The following is a 23,165-nucleotide window of genomic DNA, read 5'->3' as shown; positions in this document are numbered from 1 at the left end:
CGTCTCAACTCGCACCTTAAACGTACGCACCTTTCAATTGCTCTAATGATAGCCATCTGGGTATTATAAGGAACTCATTTGGGAAAACGTGCGAAAATTCACATTTATTTCGCCAATTTCACACTATTTTGAGAAAATAATCGTTGCAGCAGTGTGCTGACAGGAGCCGAGTTGGTGGGGTGGCACGGAACCGTATTGGCCATTTGATAGGGTTGAAGTGCGCACTCATTTTACAATCGGTTTTTTATGTACACACTTTAAATTCGATTTTTTCTTACTGTTTGCCTTTGTATTTTAAAATTCCAAGAATATAAAATGGCAATAAAACTGATAAGAAGTCAATGTACACCCTGCATTTGGCAGGAGAGATAAATTCAATAGTATACTTCCAAGCATTTAGTGTGCTATTAAAGAGGACTTTCTTTAAACGGTCATTAAAATACGAATTTGCCACTTTCGACAGCTTAAATCGAGTTTGAGTGGAGTATGCAGAAATGTGCGCAATTTCATCGTCCATATTGTATAAAAATTTCATTCCGATTGGTAAGAAAATAAACCGTGATATAATAATGTGCCGTTCTTAAACTTGTTATGTTGCATTATTTTTTAACCCCAATAATGACACTTCTCAGTTGTGCCAGAATTAGTTATATTTTTTTTTACGAAATAACGACATATTTTGTGTTCCAACACATATTGTGAAAAGATGAATTTGATTTCCTTTTCAGAAAAAACGACACATTTTGTATTATTAAAGTATGGTTCTGTGGTATGGAATCCTAGCTATCAATCCCATTCTGATAAGCTTGAGTCCGTTCAAAAACAATTTTTACTTTTTGCTTTAGGCCACTTACATTGGGATTCAAGATTGAATCTTCCCCCGTATACTAGTCGTTTAAAACTTATAAATCTTCCCACACTCACTAGTCGCAGAGAAATGCTAGGTATAATTTTTCTAGTAAAACTTCTGAATAGTTTAGTTTGTAGTTCATTCCTTTTGTCTGATATTAAGTTTAATGTCCCATTGCGTTCATCCAGGCAGTTTAGACCATTATTTCTAAAATCTTCTAGAACAAATTTTGAGTTAAATGAACCATTCTGCCGAATATGTCATGATTTTAATTCGCATTCCAGCACATTTGATCCATCTGACTCAATATTTAGCATCAAAAAAACTATTTTGTCTTCTCTTAATAAATAATATTCAGAAATTTTTAACTTTTTGTTTTTATAAATTTTTAAATCTCAGCTGTTGAAATGTTTCTTTCTGTAGCTGAGCAGTTTGAGAACCGGACGCTTAAAAATCTCTTGCCTTTCTAGACTCGGCAAATTCCGCTCGTATGCGGACTGCGCCCCACGCGTCGGTTGGGCGGGAGGAGGGTAATCGTTTGGGTTAATAATAATAAATTGATATATATTTTTCATAAATAACGACATAATTCAAAATGGGTCACGTTTATGCCCAAGAAAAAGCATTAGTACCCTCTATTTGGTCCATTTATGCTTAACGTTGTATTTAATATATTACACGCCACTAGATTTGTCAATAAATTGATGGCATTTTTCTATATTTGCTAAATAAGAGACAATTGAAAACTTTAAATCGCTCTCCTGAAAAATCGATTTTTTTGAGTTGTGGCACTATTCAAGTAAATGGGCGATATGTATATATACATATACATACATATGTACATATGTCGTGTCATGCAACTTGGTGTTATGTTTGAAAATGTTAATTTTACCGAAGACATCACTTATTTAGAAATAATCCAATGTTCCTCGGCTGAAAAATTGTTAGCACTTGGTGAGATCACCATAAAGAAAGATCTAACCTTTGTCGGCGCTAGAAGGTCTGTGGTATCCATATTTAGGAGTTCGCGGCATCACAAAGGACAGGCGATTTTAGCTGTTTAAGTGAAATTCATTGGATCAGCCCATTAACCTAACCTTGTCTTAGAGTGCTAACCTTCATCCTGAATACTAGCAAAGTTTCATAACATTTCATACAATCGTTCTCAATGGAAAAACTGACGCAATAAGAACGAGTTTTCGCACCGATTTAAAAGAAAAATGGAGATTTTATCGATTTACATGAACTCTTAATAATCATCGTCAATTGCTGTGGCTTACTGGGTAGATTGGAAGTAAGCAAACGTTAGGCCAACGACCTCACAACCCATATAGTGTAACCCTTTCACATGGAATCTTGTGTTCGCATTCAAATAATTCAATAACTTTTCTCTCTCTTCTCACTTCATTAATATTAAATGTATTAAAAGTAAAATAATATAAAGTTACAGTTAAAAAACCAACTGGCTTGAGAAGCCTCGAAATATGGAGCAAACGCAAATCTCACTTGGCACTCTCTGAATAAAGTTTTGTAATAATAATAATTAAATCCCTCTAATTTTACATACATATATTCCTTAGTAATATAAATATTTCTAAGCTCTCCACCATTGCCATTGATTATTTTATTTCCAACATTTTGTGACACCCCATAACCAATGACGCGCCCCAAGTTGAATCGCTGTGTCGCTTAACAAATCAAAACGAAAAATTTCATTAAACTTTTATCAAATGAGAAAGTTTTTTGTTTGCCAATATAAATAATAATAAAAACACACAATTGACGGCACTTTGCTCTAAGCCAAGCGGCAGCTATCATCAGCAGCTGTGCTAACCTATAAATATTCGACACTTGCAACGGAGGCGAGCACACTTAGATTCACTGGAAAATTAAAAAAGAAATAATAATAAGAATAATAAAAACAATAATTAGCAGTCGTAACGCAGCATCGAATCGCGTAAAACTCTCAGTGTGCCAACGCGAAAAAAGACCGTTTCTTCGCTTTGCCCATTAAGTGCCAGTATGGTTGGATGTCCTTGCTTAGAATCTTTTCAGAAAGCCAATCACATGGCGTCACCAGACGCCAACAGCCCCAAAACTTTGGCAAAACTTTTTATCATGCACGTAACTTCTACTAATTTACTGTTACCACCAAGCGTCGTGCATACTAAACACTCGTGCGCACCCATAGACGCATCAAGATGTTGGAGACTGTTTCTGTAGTATTTACTTACATAGTATGCATCAGAGAACTGCAAAAATCACTATTTTCTTGATTTACTCATACGCGACCTTTTTCATTCAACTCAACTCACTGAAAAAAACAGAGTGATGAGTAAAAATCAACTCAATTTGCCGTACACATCATTCTTTGGATTTTGAGTCCTCGGTTCAAAATTTCTCACTCAATTCAACTCACTGAACAAAAGTCAGCGTTCAATAAAATGAGCCTGTGTTGACGAAAGCATCATTCGGTTCAATTTGAGTTGATCGATTATGAGTAAACAATTAGCGACAAGACGACACGATGTGAGCGTTACGACTGCATGTACCGTAACAATTTATATGCAGTTTGTTGTTGTAGCTTGTCTTGTTCTTCTTCTCACATTTCATCTGTGCAGAAAAAGTGCCGCTTGCTGCGCGCATGAGTAAAATCATACGAGTTGATTTTTGCGAGTTGAGTGTTGTTCTTGTTCAAAACAATGATTGTTGAACCGAATGAGCAAGCGCCCGAAATCATTATATTGAACACGAGCCGAACAAACTCGGAGTGAAACAAAAAATCGCACACACACGAGTGAATTTAAAATCAACAACGAAAATGTGAGCTCAGGCAAGTTTGATCGGCTGATCCGAACAGTGTGATTATTCGGCTGTTGAGCGCGTACGAATGTTTTTCATTCAGCAAATGCCGTTCTCTGGTATGCATACTCATCCTTACTACTGTCGAATCAAAAGTCAGACCACTGCTTGTTCCAATAACTTTACGAGAATTATTTGATTGGTTATATTTAACAATTGTATTTCTCTTATTATGTATATACTTTTAAGAATAACTTTTTAGTGCAATTTAAACACGATTTTAGCCATTTTATGAAATTATATTATCTCTTTGGATCCAATACCTTTTGCCAAGAGAATGATTTCACACTTATCAAGTTTTTAATCCTTGCAGACAAAAATGTTGTCCAATTTGTTTTTGACGTTTTGAAAATATTTTAAAGACCGGAACAAATAATAGTCCGAAGGTACCAAGTTCGGAGAATATTGCACATTCCATTCAAGCTGCAAAAGCTTTTGGCGAGTCATCAAACTTGTATGAGGTCTCGCATTATCATGGTGGAAGACTTCACCTTTTCTATTGTTCCATACTGACCGCTTCTGTTTCAGTTCATCACTCAATTTGTCCAGCTGATCACCATACACATCAGAACTAATCGTGGTATTATCGGACAAAAGGTTAAAGGTTAAAGGTTAAAATAACGGTTAACGATCCCCTTGAAATCCTACAAAACATACAACATAACCTTTTTTTTGGTGAGTATCGGCCTTCGACGGAGTTTGAGCTGGTTCATCATTTTTGGATCATTATCTCTTACGCAATACATTTTTCTAAACAACCCAAATAACCCACTTTAAAAGTGGATTAGTTCTTTGACGTTTGATAAGCAAATCACAATCGTTAATGCGACGAAGCAAATTTTGTTCTGTAAGTCCATGAGGAACCCATGCCTGCACAAGCTTGCTTGAACTGAGTTTTTACTCTTTTGACAGTAAAACAGTAAAATATGCTGAAAATGCTGTTTTCTATCTTCCATCCATTGTAGAAACATAAAATAAACCTGATTATACAATGCTTCCATCTTCGATTGGGCACCAAACAAAAACTATTCCAAAAGATTGAACAAAATTTTTTACAGCTGTTCAAATATCTAACGGTAAAGCGGTTAAGTGTAAAGTTGGCTGCGTAAAAATTCACTAAGACCAGCTGTTGTCATCAAACGAAATTACTTAGTGAACGAATCAATAAAATAATATATCATATATAATAATATAATATAAAATCGGGAGAGACTCGACTGATTTTATGTAATTTTGCATTATTCCAAATTATCATGAAAATATAGCCAGTATAATATATTTATACGCATATCTCGCAGATTGACTGAATTTTTCAGTAAAAAGTCAGCTAGGTACACTGTGGTTCTTATATTATGTATATGGGGACTTAGAGTACAAATGAAATATACAAATTTTTAAGCATAAAAACTTCAAAAATATGTGTATCGAAACATTTGTCCCTCCAGTTGATTTTATTGCCAGAGATATTATCCTCATCTCATACTGATGCAGATAAACAACAGTTAACAGGGCCTTGCCGCCTATATAGGCAAGTTAGGCAATTACCTAGAACACAAGAATTTCATTTTTTTTCGGAAATTGGATGTGCCCCGCCCCTACTAATATTTTGTACATACCTCGTATACTACTAAAACTATATCAACCAAACTTTCAGAAGTCATTTTCTTTAGGCCCTTCATTACGCAGAATGAAAATCTATGAAATTGAATTTCAATCACGCCTACTTCCCATACTAACCTTGTAGTTAATTTTCTGTCGAAAATTTCGGTAAAACTCTCAGATATTAGAAAGAAATTCAGAGGGAATCTTTTTCTTCTAGTACTGTGTCTCTTTGCCAAAAATGGATGAAATCGGGTCATAAGTTACACTAGGTCCCATATACCTAATACAGTAGAACTCCAATTATCCGAACTCCGACTATCCGATCCGCCGATTATCCGAATCACAAAAAATTGTCCCAAAAAGTCTAAGTGCGCTATTATTCTTCCCTCTGCGAAGCCAGTGTTTGCGCGTCAAGTCTTGACTTGTCTTAACTTGCCGTTGTGCCTACACTGACTTCCTCCCACGAAGTGGAAGTGGAAGAAGAACTTTCTGCTAATGTTGAAGTAGACGCTAGACCATCAACTAGTGAAGCATTTGCCGGCCTCGAGACTGCTTTGAAGTGGATGGAGCGTCAGCCCGAGTGTGACCACTTGCAACTGCTCAAGCGAATGCGTGACCTGGCTGCCCGAAAACGGTTGAAGACCGCAAAACAGCTTACATTGACGGAGATGTTTAAAAACAATGATTTTTATTTCTAACCTTGTACATAAGTACATTTTATTTATATTTAAAACATGTGAAAATTTCATGTTTCTTTCATTTAATTCAATATAAAAATAGTGTAATATCAAAACGTAGCTTTTATTCTCTACAATGGCAATTTAAAAAAAAAAAATCCGATTATCCGAATATTTGATTATCCGAATGGGTCCCGGTCCCCATTAATCGGGATAATTGGAGTTCTACTGTATTACGATATGATGGGCCTTAGACCGTATAGTCAGTTAATATAGTGTAGCTTGGTGACAAAAATATGGGAATCGATTCAGGAATTACCCCAACTTCCATATACTATATATGTACATATGTATACTGATTATCCTCAATTTAGTTGAATATGGGTTAAATTTTGTGTTATCTTGATAAAATTACTTACATAAATTGCGAATATACAATGTTCGGTTACACCCAAACTTTCTTGTTGTGCTACAAATCATGATATTTTTAAATGATTATTTTAAACTTTGATGATGAGTTTGCTTTGTTTTAATCACTTGAATATTTTTCGAAAATTATAAAATTTTTGTAAGCGAAAATTAACTTAGAAATGGCAGAAAATTTAGTATTTGCCTAGGTCGGTAAATTGTCTCAACCGGTCCTGGCATTTAATTAAATAAAATGTGTATATTTTTTATTCCGTCCAGCTTTTGTGGTTCTTATTCTTAAAATATAGAAATTGTTGCTAAAACTCAAATGTTATTAAAAATATGATCCTTATTTTCGTTTATATATAAAACTCTTTTTTTGTTAGATATATGTATATTAAAAATAACTGACTCAATCTATTTCCTTCATAAAATAAAATAGAACGTATGTGGCTCAGTATATACAGTAGAAAACCTTTGGTTTGCTTACATTAATTTTCATCTTTTAACTCACCACCGAGGCGTACTTGGGTTGTGTGCTACGCTTTTTTTGCTACAATTGTGGTAATTAGGGTGTTGTGCTAGCATTTAATCTTCACAAAACTTTTAAAGTCCGATGAACAGTACTTAAATAATTATTAAATAAAATACATTTTTTCATTATTATTGGAATTATTTTAAATTATTTCGGATATTTATTAAATTTTATGGTGGTATTAAGTGTTATTTATTGATAAGTTGTTATATTTTATGTACAAGTGTATAACGCGATTCAACTAATTTTTAAATATTGTATTAAAATAAATACATCCCTGGGTTGGTGACACTGTATTTGGCGCTTTCAAATTTTAAAAGATTTAATATTACTATTAAACAATTTGAATAATTTTCACTAAATAACCTTGAAAGAGTATGTTTGTCTGGTTCAAAATAGTTCTTGGCAAACTTTTCAACATTAGACATTGTATGGAAATTGATATAATTGAAAACGATTTCCTTCAGAGAAATTCATTTTCATATTTATATGGTTATATGTATAATGAATATTTTAAAATGCACAATTGTTTGCTGTCTTTAACATTATTCGAGAAAGGGTAGATCTCTGAAGACGCCAATACTTTTACAAAATAAAAAGTGTAGGATTCGTCAAACTTAGTAAAAGCTCTTGTGATTTTTATAAATTTCAAAAAAAAACTTATATTAGTATTAAATGACGATTTTGATTCTTGTTACCTTGGACCCGATAGTTTGAAATGCCTATTCAATAGGATCATGATATATTTTGTTTTAAAAATGTTTAATAAGGAGGCAACCACGTATCATTTCAAGCTTATAAAACTTGTGTGTACTTCCAAGCTTTGCAATTCAAAGTATTTTAAATATAATTGTTTGTAATAATTTAAGTAAAAACTAGCAAAAATGGATTTTGTGCTAATTTTGTGCCAGTAAAGTCTAAATAAATGTGGCCAAGAATAACGTACCACAGAGAAGTACTTGTATGAGAGTTGCATTTTATTCTCACCACTTATGAAATATCTCATCAACATTTAATATTTTTTTTTGCAATAATATGGCACACATTGATGTTAAAATCTGCTATAATTGAAATATAGTAAACAAATAATTTCGCTTTATATAAGACAGCTATATACATAATATTTGCTATTTTATGACTAAAGTTTTACTAAAATGAAGTACTCTATATATACAGCACTGTGTTTTACCAAGATGGCGGCTATCTTACCACCGAGAATTCCCCACGAATAAGGTTTTCTACTGTATGTACTGTGCCCTGAATGATAGAAAGAAACAACCAAAGTTCTCGTGTTTGAACAAGTTTTGTTTTGAGCTATATCATGGCTGCTTGTGAAGTATTATTTTGCGTGTTTTATTTAATTCAGTGATCTGCAGCCTAATTAAAGTATAAATAATTGAAGCACGCATTTTTAAATAAGTAAAACGTAAAATAAAAGTTTTCTAAGGCCAAAATATGGAATTGAAGAGGGTGATACAGTAATACTTCATTGCACTATCAATTCGATGCACGCAATAGAAGCCAACATTGGTCAACATCAATGGCGAAACCATTGAATACGTAAAGAATTGTTGAATATAATAATCTTGCCTTAAATTCTAATTAATTTTCCACACAGATATTTCAAACCTCATATGGCGCGTTAAAGGTACGCAAACTTATTGGTGTCACTTATTGTAGCAGCGTAGATCTTTCGAAGCGATGGAATATATGCTGCAAGGAAATCCAAAACTATGGACGCAAACGCTACTACATGGAACACAAATCATTCACACACCAGATATTACGTTTAATGTCACTTTTTTGCGTGTAATTAAACCTTTTGGTCAACACAAGCACGAGAGTTGGAACGACATGGTTTAGATGCTTTTGAAACCGTTTATTATCACGACATGTGTCAACTGGGTTTTGCCAATGAGCTAGAGGGCAAAGCAGTTTCAGTTTCTTTGAGCTTACCGGCACTTGGCCGTGCCATTAGCAGCTAAAACACAGAAATTAAAGGGTAAATTTAAGTGAATGTTTGTGCTCATAGAAATTTAAAAACTTTTTGTACGTTTAATTAGGAGGACTTTTTTGATTCATTTTCACCTTGTATTGAGCAATCATAACGTTGTTGTATCGCTTTACAAGGACATAAATTCACCGAAATTAATTCAATGGAAATATTACAGCAAGAGCATGGATGTTAAGACTTGAACGGTGCCGTGTTAGATTTAGAATTCCTGAAACATAAGGTAATTATTACCAACTTTTATTACAAACTGTATAAAAATTCAAATTTTACTTTATATTTTATAGAAACCCTCCTCCCAGATGAATCTAGTACTAGTGAAATTAATAAAAGAATAAAAGAACAGATCTTATAAAAACTCCGAAAGAAACTAAAAGAGTCCTCACATAATGTGCGCAGCTTACATTTCCAGACCGCACGGGATATTTGACATTTGCCACTCTTCCTCCAGCCTTTGCCCGATAGCAAAAATTGTTCAAATATTCATTTTCACCTACTTTATACATATGTAGTGTCAGTTAGTCGCCGGATCTTTTCGTAAAAAAAAAAAAATTTTACGAAAAGATCCGGCGACTAACTGAAGGTTTCAAGACCGGAGCGCACTCCTGTAGGACCCCCAGAGGTGATCTAGTTATTGATGACCAGAGTATACTGAGTTTGTGGAGGGAACACTTCTCCAGCCTGCTGAATGGCAGTGAAAGTACAACACCAGGAGATGGCGAACCCGATTCCCCAATCGACGACGATGGAGCAGATGTTCCATTGCCCGACCGTGAAGAAATTCGAATAGCAATTACCCGCTTGAAGAACAATAAGGCGGCGGGTGCCGATGGATTACCGGCCGAGCTATTCAAATACGGCGGCGAAGAGCTGATAAGGTGCTTGCATCAGCTTCTTTGCAGAATATGGTCGGAAGAAAGCATGCCTGACGATTGGAATCTCAGTGTACTCTGCCCAATACACAAAAAGGGAGACCCCACAATTTGCGCCAATTACCGTGGGATAAGCCTCCTCAACATCGCGTATAAGGTTCTGTCGAGCGTATTGTGTGAAAGACTAAAGCCCACCGTCAACAAACTGATTGGACCTTATCAGTGTGGCTTTAGACCTGGAAAATCAACAACGGACCAGATATTCACCATGCGCCAAATTTTGGAGAAGACCCGTGAAAATAGGATCGACACACACCATCTCTTTGTCGACTTTAAAGCTGCTTTCGACAGCACGAAAAGGAGCTGCCTTTATGCCGCGATGTGTAAGCTGACGTTGAGCAACACCAAAAGCTCCGTCAGGATCGGGAAGCACCTCTCCGAGCCGTTCGATACCAGACGAGGTTTCAGACAAGGTGACTCACTCTCTTGTGATTTCTTTAACCTGATGCTGGAGAAAATAATACGAGCTGCAGAGCTAAACAGAGAAGGTACAATCTTCTATAAGAGTGTACAGCTACTGGCGTACGCGGATGATATCGATATCATTGGAAACAACACCCGCGCCGTTAGTTCTGCTTTCTCCAGACTGGATAAGGAAGCGAAACGTATGGGTCTGGTGGTGAACGAGGACAAGACGAAATATCTCCTGTCGTCAAACAAACAGTCAGCGCATTCGCGTCTTGGCTCCCACGTCACTGTTGACAGTCATAACTTTGAAGTTGTAGATAATTTCGTCTACCTGGGAACCAGCATTAACAGCAATAACAATGTCAGCCTGGAAATCCAACGCAGAATCACTCTTGCCAACAGGTGCTACTATGGACTAAGTAGGCAATTGAAAAGTAAAGTCCTCTCTCGACGAACAAAAACCAAACTCTACAAGTCTCTCATCATTCCCGTCCTACTTTACGGTGCAGAAGCGTGGACGATGTCAACATCCGATGAGACGGCACTAGGAGTTTTCGAGAGAAAGGTTTTGCGGAAGATTTATGGTCCCTTAAACACTGGCAACGGCGAATACCGCAGACGATGGAACGATGAGCTGTATGTGTTATTCGACGACATAGACATAGTCCAGCGAGTAAAAAAACAGCGGCTACGCTGGCTAGGACATGTTGTTCGAATGAATGAAGGTGCTCCAGCTCTGATAGTATTCGATGCATCACCCGCTGGTGGAAGCAGAGGAAGAGGGAGACCTCCACTCCGATGGAAGGACCAGGTGGAGAGGGACCTGGCTTCGCTTGGAATAACCAATTGGCGCCAAACTGCCAGAAGGAGAGATGCGTGGCGCGCTGTTTTGGACCCGGCTATAACCGCGTAAGTGGTGTCTACGCCAGTCAAGAAGAAGAAGATATAGTGTAGTACGATAATATATGTATAAAGTAAATATAATAATAAACAACTAAATGGCATGATATTTTCAATAAATATGTAATATAATTAATGATTTTGTTATTAAATTCTAATTTTGGATTTTGGTAGAACTAACCGAAAACAGGCTATAGTTTCTGGGCTTTTGTGGGTCGGAGCACTGAAAGTGCACGTGGAGTTTTGGTTCGCAGTATTGGGTCTTTCATCCGTGATTGTACCAATACCATTCCCCAAATTGTGCAAGAGGTATATATACATTGCTAAATGATGAATGTAATGTACAAGAAAGGGATGAACGATCACACGTACACAATAGTTTCGGGTACTTTTGTCAATTCGCCCTTAAGAATGGCATAGAAACTTTCATTGAAACTGCGGGTACCGCTCCCTGGCATTTCACCGGAGAATTCGCCGGTACCTGTCTCGCAGGGAATCTTCAACGTAATCGTAATTTCATTCGTTACATTTTAACATTTGTAATCGATAAATACAAATCCGATATTTATCTAAATTTTGTGTAAACGTAAAAAAATTAGCAATACCGCAGAGAATGTGTAATACATTTATATGCATATGCTAAAATATAATGTAATTATATACTACCAGAGAGCGTGCATCATTTATTTTGATTGATAAATATCATATAAGCACATATGTTGTTTTGTTAGATTTTGACAATTCACACGCTGGCCCGCAATTGTACCTTCTCTTTATTACACGTTCTCTGAATGCCGGCATTTGACATTTCTTTGTCCTCTTCATACATTTTACCTCCTCCGTTGGGTCTCAATAAAAAATAATAATTTGCTATAATACCACGTAAGCCCAAACAACTAACACTGTTTTCGAATTTAAATTGTTGAAATGAGGGGAATGTATCGATTGGCCTCATTAAACAACTTGCTATTGCAGCTGGTATTGGCAGTAATAGTAACGTTATCCGTAGCGGACGTTCCTCGTCCGATAGGTGTACCGCTATACAAAGCTTCGCTGTACACACCTCGATCTGACGAAAGTTGGGTATGTCTAGATGGCAAAAACACAATTCGTCATACACAGATCAACGACGATTTTTGCGACTGTGAAGACGGCAGCGATGAACCAGGAACTTCAGCTTGCTCGAATGGTATTTTTAACTGTGAAAATGTAGGATTCCGTCAAGAAGACATACAAAGTACACGTGTGAATGATGGAATCTGCGATTGCTGTGATGGCAGTGACGAATATACCGATAGTGCTAATAAATGTCCAAACACTTGTTTGGAACTGGGACGAGCGGAGGAAGAGATAAAACGTTCACAAGCAGATTTACATAAACGCGGTAGTGAGATACGCGCAGAATTGATTAGCAAAGGTAAACAAATGAGAACCGAACGAGAGGCAAGACGTAAAGTTTTGCAACAAAGACGAAATGAGCAGGAAGCTGTGAAGGCGGAAAAAGAGGAATTGAAAAGAAATGCCGAAGCCGCAGAAGCGGAAGCACTTGAGATATACAAGGAGCAACAGCGTGAAAAAGATGCGGCTGCGGCTGAGGCAGCAAAATCACAAGAAGACACACAGACAATGCGGTATGAGGCTGAGGCGGCATTTATCAAATATGACACAAACAAGGATGGTTTTGTGGAAGTGACCGAGTTAATGGTAGACATGACCCTTGATCGTGACCGCAATGGCATTGTAACTGTGGAAGAAGCCAAGTATTTCCTTGATGAACGTGATCGCATCGATTTAGATTCATTTTTTGATTTGTCATGGCCACGTATTAAACCCATCAAAATGTTGGCTGAAGGTATTTTTAAACCACCAACTCCAGAAGGTGATGAACATTCGGAACAAGAAAGTATTGAAGCGGAAGGCGAAACTGCGGCCACAGTGGAGGGATCAGATCAATTCTCAAACGAAGAAGGTAATCAGTCTTATTAAAACTAATGTAATTTATTTATTTTTTTAATTTCCATATCAAGGTCGGGAACATGAAGGTGCCTATGGAGAGGAAGATCTTTATGAGGATGAAGATGGTGAAGCTGATGTTGGTGTAGGAACCGTGTCTGACGAAACACACCCGGAGCCTGAATATGATCCCGAAACCAAACGTTTAATAGATCTAGCGAACGAGGCGCGCAATGCCTACTCCGATGCCGAGCAAAAAGTACGCGAAATCGATAACGAGATTAAAGACATCGAGGATCAGACTACAAAGGATTATGGGCTTTATGAAGAATATGCTGCACTTGATGGCGAATGTTTTACATTTGAAGAACGAGAATATCTTTATACGCTTTGTCCTTTCGATCGCGCTTCACAAAAACAACGCAGCAGTGGGTCAGAAACAAACTTGGGACGATATGAGCAATGGAATGGAGATGGTGATAAAAAGTACGAGAAACAAAAGTATGCGCATGGAACTGCCTGTTGGAATGGACCGCAACGCACAACAATTGTTGACTTCAAATGTGGTCTGGAACATAAAATTATATCTGTAACAGAACCTAATCGTTGTGAATACAACTATTTGTTTGAAACACCAGCTGCTTGTGATGGTGTTGTTGCAGAAGACATACGTCAACGAGATGAACTTTAAAATAAGGAGTAAGTTGAATTGAGCTCTAAATTAAGAAGAGTTACAAGTGCTCCCATTCATTTGAATGAACCTTCAGTAGATATTTATCCACAAGTATGTGTTTAGTGTCGTTTTAATTATCAAGAAAAAAGTTAAGTGTAAACTCAATGTATTTAATAAATGTAATTTATACTGAATTCTAGGATCATCATCAGCATTCCTTTGATTGTAAATCATACCAGCAGGAAATTTATTTGTACACTTTTTATAATATATACGTAAGTTTAATTAGTAAATATTATTCCCTTGTATTGTAACTGATATAATGATCAACAGCATATAAAAAGTTTCTTGTAATAATTTCCTGATTGAAATAAAGTAAATACTTCCAATCGGCTATTCACATACCAATATGTATGTAATTTTCATGATTCCATTAAGTGAAATAATGCAAATGTGTTTTGATTTTTATTAAAAAAAAATCAATTAAGAAAATCGGAGCATATCAAGTGCAATATACGCTGATGGAAAAATATTTCACATTGAATGTCTGTGCTGTTTATATGTACATATATGCTTTTAGAAAAGTGAAAATGTAAAATTCGATTACGCCTCATTTACAGCCAATTTAATGTCCTCTAAGTGCGCGTCTAATTGGTGTTCCAGAGCTAATATATGGCCCGTATTACAGTGCTCGCCTCCTACAAAAGTTAGAATCAGTGGCAATTTGTTCATTTGCACCACCTGTAATCAAATATTTATAACCTTATAGATACATTAAATAATCTGTAAATTTTCTTTGTTACAACCTGATAATTCGAATACATCGATATAATTACTTTGTTACGTCCCAAACCCAATTTTCCGGCTTGCTCACTGGCCGTCGCAAAAGTTGGTATAAATGAAGGCATTAGCGCAAAGTCCACATTCTTATCCTGACTTACTCGCAAGAGTGGCACTCCATCCCTGTCGGTAACTTGTATTATGTAGAGACCATTGACCCTATATTTTGATTAAAGAAATACAATGTATTTAAAGATAACGCAAAATATATAGTAAATACACACTTATGCAGTAGCCCATTGAAATATTTCTTTACTTCATCCGTCATATTTGTACAGATTTAACGAATTCTGGGCACACTATTCCACTTACAAAAACTAACTCAAAACCAAAACAATCCCAAATTCACATCAACACTTTATTTTGACAATTTACCAATTGCATCTGAACAGCTGACCAATCAAGTAGACCAATAGGGTTGTCGACACAGCAATTGCAATAAGGGTCCAATCAGAGTTTGTTTTTATGAATATGGTTGCCACGTCGTAATAAAATGTTGAAAAATTATGAAAATAAAGATATGTAATTGGATAAATGGAAGTACCAAATTTGAGTGAGGTGTCAAGAAAATGTCATTAAAATAAAATGTGATAAACGACATAATTGTTTGTGTAATATTTTGCAATTACATTCATGATATTGCTAGAATAAAACACTATTTCTTTAAAAGTACGTCTCTAGTAATAATCAATCGTGATCGATAGATCTATCGTATTTCTTTCACCACTACACCGCTTATCTTTTGTGATTCTTGTGGATCATTCAAAAGTGATGTATTGAAATTTTATTTTGGCTAATTGTATATTATTGTTCTAAGATTATTAACCAATAAATAGAATAAGAATAATGGCTTTTCTACGAGGGTCGGTTAATTACGTGTGGTGTACAACGAGTGTACTTGGAAAAGGGGCAACTGGGTCGGTTTACCAAGTAAGTATACATTTTGTATATTTCACTCGCAAATGACTAATGATACTGATCTCATTTAGGGAGTAAATAAAAATACGGGCGAATCAGTTGCAGTAAAAACATTTAATCCTTACAGTCATTTACGGCCACCAGATGTGCAAATGCGAGAGTTCGAAGCACTGAAAAAGTTACACCATGAAAATATTGTTAAACTTCTGGCCATCGAAGAAGATCAAGAAGGCCGGGGTAAGGTAATTGTCATGGAATTGTGTACCGGTGGAAGTCTTTTCAATATACTCGATGACCCCGAAAATTCTTATGGATTACCAGAGAATGAATTTCTTTTAGTGCTGGAACATTTATGTGCTGGCATGAAGCATTTGCGGGATAATAATTTAGTACATCGTGATTTAAAACCGGGGAATATAATGAAATTCATTTCTGAAGATGGTCAAACCATATACAAGCTAACTGATTTCGGTGCAGCCCGTGAATTAGATGATAATCAAGCGTTTGTGTCACTATATGGTACAGAGGAATATTTACATCCTGATATGTACGAACGTGCTGTGCTGCGTAAACAAATAAATCGCTCATTTACTGCAAATGTGGACTTATGGTCAATCGGTGTCACTCTTTACCATGTAGCAACTGGCAATTTGCCTTTCCGCCCTTTTGGAGGTCGTAAAAATCGCGAAACTATGCACCAAATTACCACAAAAAAGGCCTCCGGTGCAATTTCAGGTACGCAACTTTCCGAAAATGGACCAATCGAGTGGTCAACTACGTTGCCTTCATATTGTCACTTGTCCGAAGGACTTAAGACGTTAGTGACACCACTACTGGCTGGCTTGTTGGAAAAAAACCGGGAGAAAACTTGGTCCTTTGATCGTTTCTTCCAGGAAGTCACATTAATTTTGCGTAAAATCGTTTTGCATGTATTTTTCACAAATCGCACCAGTTCTGTTGAGGTCTATCTTGAACCAGATGAACAAATTGACAACTTTCGTGAACGCGTCTTCCTGCAAACCGAAGTACCCATAGAAAAACAAATATTGTTGTTCAATAATGAGCATTTGGAAAGAAAAGTGACGTCCGCTTCCATATGTACGTAACGTCTAAGCTATGTATACAACTAAGTAAACATACAGTCCACTTAAATTTTTTTTGATTTCACTTAATAGCTAAAGCCTTCCCCAAAACGACAACAGAAAATCCAATATTCTTATATAGTAATGATGACAACAATGTGCAACTGCCACAACAATTGGAATTACCTAAGTTTCCTGTATTCCCAACTAACGTCTCAGTTGAAAATGATGCCAGCCTTGCTAAGGTGGGTTATTGACTTTTCGAGTTGCATGTACTTTTGTTTGTAATTTGATTATTAATTTTTAGGCTGCTTGTAGTGTTGGCCATGAATGCAAGCGACGTATTGATACTTTTTCATCCATGGATATTTTAATGAAGCGTTCTGTAGAACAATTCATAGCAATGTTAATAACAACTATAACTTTACTACTAAAGTATTCATATTATATATTTTTACATTGAACTAGCAATCTTATAGTCTATATTTTTATTTATAGAAAAACCAAACATTTGGAGAATTTACTCACAACCACACTTGATTATGCAGATGCAGTTAAACGCATTGGGAATTTGGTAAGCATTTATATGTTTTTATACCTACGTTTTATGTTTTCATTTTATACCGCTTTTAGACAAAATCAGACAATGAACTTAAACCAATAGTTTCAACTCTGCATGGTCTCAAACCCAACTTCGATGATGCTGCCGACGTTATTATGCAAATGTATAAACATTTCGTCGCTGAAGATGCTCTAAAGTGCGTACTATGTTTATTGTTAAAGCATTCATTTTATTAATTCGTTTTTTTTAGTGACCAGTGGTCATCTTCTATGCACGGCAAGCGGTGCCCTTGTCGCACTAGAGCCAGCCCGCGTGCAAAGTACTTGGTGGAGCGGCTGCGTGATTCCTGGCAACATTTGCTGCGTGATCGCGCAACGCGCACCCTCACATACAATGATGAGCAATTCCATGCTTTGGAAAAGATAAAAGTAAGGGTTTCCCCTAAAATTAAATTCACAATTTTTTGATTTATTCTAGTTCTTATTTCTTTCTGCTATCATGGACAGGTGTTTCGTAATGGCGATCGCATCAAAGCATTGCTAATTGATGACGTTAAACCCGCCGTAGCGCAAATGGCCGAATGTCTAGCCGATTGGTATAAATTAGCGCAAACCGTCTATCTTAAAACGCAAATATTGGAAAAGGACGTACGCGACTATGAGTGTAAATTAAATGACTTGCGTGATGAGTTGTATCACTTGAAGTCGGAAATGAAAGTTGATGAAAATACTAAAGCGACTACAAATAATAACAAAAAGTCATCAAAGAACATACAAAAAAGTATTATTAAGGTATGTTACATTTGCATACATACACATTTGCAATTATTTTTTATTATACTTTTTTTTTTTGTAGAAAATGCACAAACAACATGAAGAAGTGTTACAAATAATGGCTCAAAATGCTATGCTTATTAATCGCTTGAAGGATTTGGGCATTGATTGTGGCGGCGTGAAGTAGTTTGAAACCGTGAAAAGTAAAACTTAATAAGTATTTTATTTCAAAAAAACTGTGAAAAAACTACGGGTTTATTGGAGGTTCTATGAATTTATTGTTTTTACATACGAAAATCTAAACCTTTTTGTATTATATTATATTTACAGTAAATGACAAAATATTATATACATTTTTTGCATATTTCATTTTTCCCTGAGTCCTAGTAAATCTGTTATAGATTAAGTATTCAGTAAACTTTGAAGTAAATAGTTGCGAAACCATTTTATCAAGTCTACAAGTTGTCTGAAGAGACCACTTTATTCGAAGCTTGTGTATCTAACTTAATACTTAAACTTTACGTATGCATTCTAAATTTCCCGTAATTTGTAAGTATGTATGTATATATGAGCATAAGAACATAATGAAACTAATGTTATTAAAAGTTGTGTTTATTATAGCTTTTAAATAAGTAATTTTTGTATTCAAACTATTTTACGAAGAATAAGATATCATTATATAAAAATATATGTTGGAGAAAATGCGGAAAACAACCTTGAGTTTAATTATCAGAAGCACTATTTTCAAACAATTAAATTTTGAAATAGTTTTGCTTAGTAGATGTATGTTGCAATGTATTGTTTCAAATTTACATTATTAATTAATTTTTACAGTTATTGAGAAATTATTTTTTACTATTCACTTTCTTACGATCACTACGCGATAGCTATTTCTAATACAAATTTTGGTGTTCAGTTGCTTAGAATAGAATAGAAAATTATAGAGGAATGCACTACGATCTGTGGTCTTTTGTACCCTCCCTAAGTTTACAACAACTCCATCAGTCCCAGCACCCTTACAAATTCAAGAATGGTGCTTGTAGTGAGAGAGTCGATGCGATCCTCAGTTGGGTTGCTGAGACCCAATAATTCTCTCCTACTTCTGTGAAGTGCTACACAATTTAAGAGTAGGTGTAGGGGAGTTTCTGCCTCCAAGTCACAGAAGCGACACTATGCCTAGGTTATGTAGGTGGTACCTAAGCTTACAGTGTCCTGTCTATAGTCCGACCAAGACTCTTAGTTTGTTTGTGGGGAGGTTTATTACACACCTAATTCTTTTAATGTTATACCCTCCAATGAAACAGTTTGATTGGCGTAGACCCGTAGCCTGCCCCTTCTTCTCCCTTTCTTTCCTCAGCTCCTTCCGAAACACTTCCCTAATTGTGTGTGGCCCCACTGCTATAAAGGGTTCTGGGCCAAGCTGCTTAGTGGAGGCAGCCGATCGCGATAGAGAGATAGCTTTAAGTGCCGCTTGGCTATCACTCATAATAGCAATGCGTTCATTCCAATATTTGCGCTCGATGTTGGCCTCGGCTCATCGGTAGATAGCATATACTTCTGCTTGGAATATGCTAGGGAACATGCCCATTGGCACCGAAAATTTTGTACGAGAGCCCATAATGCCTGCACCTATGCCTTCGGATGTTTTTGAGCCATCCGTACACCAGTGCAGCGAGTAGCCTTTGAGTAACGTTTCAAATGCCAGACTGTCCCAGTTACCCATACTGCCTAATGTGATATTGAATCTCCTGAAAAAAGTTGTCTCTCTGGTAATATCATCCCTAGGTAGGAGAGCTAGAGGAAGCCTCGTACTGATCTCTATCATATTTTGGGTTGAGATCACCTTACCTTTGCCATAGCCATCTGCAGTCATCTGCATGATTATTTGGTTGGCGCAATGCTTGATCACTATATGCAGCGGTGTGAGTTCTAGGATTGCCTCGACTGCAGCCGTTGGGCATGTTCTCATAGCTTCACATATGCATACGCAGGCAAGCCTTTGCAGTTTTGCAAGCTTCTGTTGCATTGTGGACAGCAATGCCTTGTGGGCCCAAGCTACCGCTCCATAAGTGACTATCGGCCTAACTATCATGGTGTACCATGGTCCATCTAAAGATGTATGGGCTACAACAACAGTTCAGTTGCTTTGCGGCTTTAATAACACATCGTTGACACCTTCATAATGTTTTTGTTTTTCAAAAACTTGGTTATATTTTTAGTCATGCCTTTATGCAATATATTAAATTAACGTAACAATTAGAATAGAATAAACATTTGAAATAGAATTACCAAATTGAAGAGGCGCACTACACAATGATATTACGATTTTAAACTCTTTTCAAAAAATTCAACCATTAGCGGATAGACAGCATCATACTGTTCACTCTTTTTCCTGCGCACTTGATCGCGGTAACGTTGTAATGCACCTGATATTAATTCTAGCTTTTCACGGTCGGATGTATGCCCGTCTAACCACTCCAACAGACGTTCGTTCGACCAATTCGCAGTTGTATGCGGACTCTGCAGATCGGCGCTAGCATGACCGAATAATAAAAACAACACAATATAGCTGGGCACTAGTGAATCATTACCGACACTTTGCTTCACCAATTCTTGCGGCGGTTGAACAATTAAGAACGACATCGCACGTAGTAAGCGTGCGGAATTTCCCAAATCTGGCAAATTAGCACAAATCGGTTTAAGTGCGTGTTCCATGTGGTTGCAATCATTTTTTAAACGTTGACGTCCGACATCGCTGATTGGACGTAATATGCTCATATTGTGTACAAAGAGCTCTATGCAACGTTTAGCCACTTCATGTCCGCATTTCGTCACCAGCTCTTTGTCTTCGAAAGGACCGATATGATTCAGCCAAACGCGACTTATAAATTCCTGAAATGCAGCATTTTACAAAATAAATAGAATATAAAAATTGTTTCATTGTCAGCAATTTGAGATAGTACCTGCAATTCCTTCATGTACATTGAAGGGCCGGCGGTAGATATTTTTTCAGAACTAAGTCCGGGTTCACGATGCATGCTAAGCAGTATAATACTAATTGTTGACAATATCGAATCCACAATCTGTTGTAGAATAGTGCCAATTAATATATTCGTCTGCTCCAGCGCTTTTAAAATATCGTGGTGTGCAGAAGATTTTGATTTAGAAAAATGTACTCTCATGTCGGCTAACATGCGACGCACGGAATCTTTATAGTAATACAAAATATTTGCCAGTATCACATTCTGAGTTTGCTGAAAGTTTGGAATGTCAACCACTTGTTTGGAATCAGGTCCCAATTTTATTTGTGATTCCAATTTAGTGCATAATTCTTTGCCGCAAGCTATAAAAACAGCTCCAACTGAATTTGTCAAGCGTGCATCTATTAAAGCAGCACTTAATTCTGTAGAGGCAACTCTTATAAATGCATCAACCGTTTCATTGGACGGTAAGTCAACGCCAGCCAGGCAAGCTTTCATATTTGCAGCGCATTTGCTTATATAGCCTATTTCCAATGAAGAGAACATCTCATTATCGAATAGAAATTCACCATTCAAACGCTGCTCAAAACCACGTGCCGAACTCAATAACTTTGCTAAACCTTCTTGCAAAGTCTGCGTAACGTGAACTGGACACTCGGAAAAGGATTTACGAAATAGCTCTTGCACGGCATGCCAGAAATGGTCGTGCACATTATATATTTCTGCAGCATCGAAGCCAAATTGTCGAATTTGATCCAAAGCGCGTTTCAACAAATTCACTTGTTCGCAACTTTCATAGAGCTCTTCGTATAATAACCAATGTAGTGATTTCCAAAATTTTGCTCTGAAATTTTGAGTTGTGGTAAGCATAGGAGTTTTCCCGGGACCACGAATAGTACTACTAGGTTTGGGCGAAACGTTGTTACTAGGTCCACTCTTGCTCAATATGGTAATATCAGTGCCAGCAAAACATTCTTTAAGTGATTGTTCTAAGTCGGATATGAAAGTTGCTACTAAGTTATCTAAGGAATTTTGCAGTAAGTTGAAGTTTTTAACAATCTATAAAAAGTGGAAATTCTAGTATACAATATATGCAATGTAAGTTTGTACTATTTTTAAATTTTGTGAAATTACCTTTAGAGAATTAATTACAAGTGCCTCATTTCGCTCCTGCAGACCAGTTACAAGTTGCATCTGTGTCAGGTTTCTTAATTTTTGTCGAGAGCTTATAACCTCAGTTCGAGCATTTTGAACAAAATCAATTTTTTTCAAATCTTCGTCATCAAACAATTGTCCCAGCTCAAAATGGAGTTCTGCTTGCTTGAGAACATCCTTTGTTGAACGCAATTTTGCTGTCAGTGAAAGTAATGTACCAGTCGAACGTAGAAGGTGCGACAACTCATGCAAACGACCCAAAATACGCGTTTGATTGTCGACCTGTTGGTACTGGGTATCAATTTGTCTTTTCAATTTTTGACCTGTACCCCGAATTTGTTCCACATCGCTGGCTAATGTATTGAGTGCAACATCAAACCTTCCAGCGTGCGTTGCTTGCTGTAGTAAAGCGTCATGTTTCTCGCGCACTTGCTGATGAAGATCGTCATTGACATTTTGCAAACGTTTTGTGAGTTCTTGAATTTGCTCCTGAATTGTCGTGTTGGCATTGATATTGGTGATTGATTCGTTATCTAATTCCAAATTAGACCTAAGGAAAATGGATATATAAACTCAGGTTTCAATTTTATACTTATTTCATTATCTAAAGTGGTTACATTTGAGCTTTGATTTGATATAAGTATTAAGTACTCAATATGTCGAAAACTTGGTTTGTAAATCAAAACAGAATGAAATACTACAAAATGTAAATAATGCTGAGAATTATTACGTTGCCAGATCCGTTTAGATTTTATAATAAATTTTATTATAAAAGTATTGCTAAGTAATAAGAGTTTCCAAAGTCTTAAAATTATTAAATATAAAAAAATAGTATCAGTTAAATGAGAATATTTCTTTTGATTATACCAATTCTTATGATGATTATACGTTATGAGTAAATCGCAGCAAGAGAAATAGCTTCCAAAATATTTGAAAGATAAACATGTTAATTTAGCTCTACCATAATTACAAATTGTAATAATTTATTATATTTTGAGGAATTTTTATATTTGAAAATATACTTATGTTTACTGTGTACTTAC

General features: G+C 36.3%; 5 protein-coding genes across 7 annotated transcripts in view; 3 read left to right on the top strand and 2 right to left on the bottom strand.

The window, feature by feature from the left end:
* The window catches only part of LOC105212879 (dynein axonemal heavy chain 7), a 370,911-nt gene that overhangs the window by 254,050 nt on the left and 93,696 nt on the right, over nt 1–23,165 (top strand). The window lies entirely within an intron of this gene.
* On the top strand, nt 11,974–13,853 carry LOC105212888 (glucosidase 2 subunit beta). The gene is made up of 2 exons (XM_011185229.3): nt 11,974–13,154; nt 13,213–13,853. The coding sequence occupies exons 1-2, from the start codon at nt 12,113–12,115 to the stop codon at nt 13,827–13,829; spliced, it is 1,659 nt and encodes a 552-aa protein (XP_011183531.1). The 5' UTR covers nt 11,974–12,112; the 3' UTR covers nt 13,830–13,853.
* LOC105212887 (ragulator complex protein LAMTOR3 homolog) lies at nt 14,264–15,072 on the bottom strand. Its single transcript, XM_011185228.3, has 3 exons — nt 14,876–15,072; nt 14,618–14,810; nt 14,264–14,552 (listed from the first exon to the last, which is right to left on the bottom strand). Exons 1-3 carry the CDS (start codon nt 14,917–14,919, stop codon nt 14,415–14,417), a joined length of 375 nt encoding a protein of 124 aa, XP_011183530.1. The 5' UTR covers nt 14,920–15,072; the 3' UTR covers nt 14,264–14,414.
* LOC105212886 (serine/threonine-protein kinase TBK1) lies at nt 15,295–18,342 on the top strand. Of its 3 annotated transcripts, none has more exons than XM_054226806.1 (10): nt 15,295–15,419; nt 15,488–15,581; nt 15,641–16,667; nt 16,745–16,896; nt 16,959–17,086; nt 17,150–17,225; nt 17,285–17,409; nt 17,464–17,641; nt 17,720–18,004; nt 18,069–18,342. In XM_054226806.1, the coding sequence occupies exons 2-10, from the start codon at nt 15,498–15,500 to the stop codon at nt 18,171–18,173; spliced, it is 2,160 nt and encodes a 719-aa protein (XP_054082781.1). In that variant the 5' UTR covers nt 15,295–15,419; nt 15,488–15,497; the 3' UTR covers nt 18,174–18,342. The 3 variants fall into 3 exon arrangements, with proteins under 3 accessions (XP_054082781.1, XP_011183528.2, XP_054082780.1); XM_054226805.1 differs by having other exon boundaries at nt 15,366–15,424; XM_011185226.3 differs by having other exon boundaries at nt 15,350–15,581.
* On the bottom strand, nt 20,167–22,872 carry LOC105212885 (conserved oligomeric Golgi complex subunit 5). Its single transcript, XM_011185225.3, has 4 exons — nt 22,740–22,872; nt 22,102–22,672; nt 20,950–22,026; nt 20,167–20,878 (listed from the first exon to the last, which is right to left on the bottom strand). Coding segments are annotated over exons 1-4 (2,223 nt in total). The 5' UTR covers nt 22,742–22,872; the 3' UTR covers nt 20,167–20,305.

Source organism: Zeugodacus cucurbitae, chromosome 3 (assembly GCF_028554725.1).
Source record: "Zeugodacus cucurbitae isolate PBARC_wt_2022May chromosome 3, idZeuCucr1.2, whole genome shotgun sequence".
NCBI classification, from domain to species: Eukaryota; Metazoa; Arthropoda; class Insecta; order Diptera; family Tephritidae; genus Zeugodacus; species Zeugodacus cucurbitae.
This window is presented reverse-complemented; position numbering and strand designations above follow the sequence as displayed.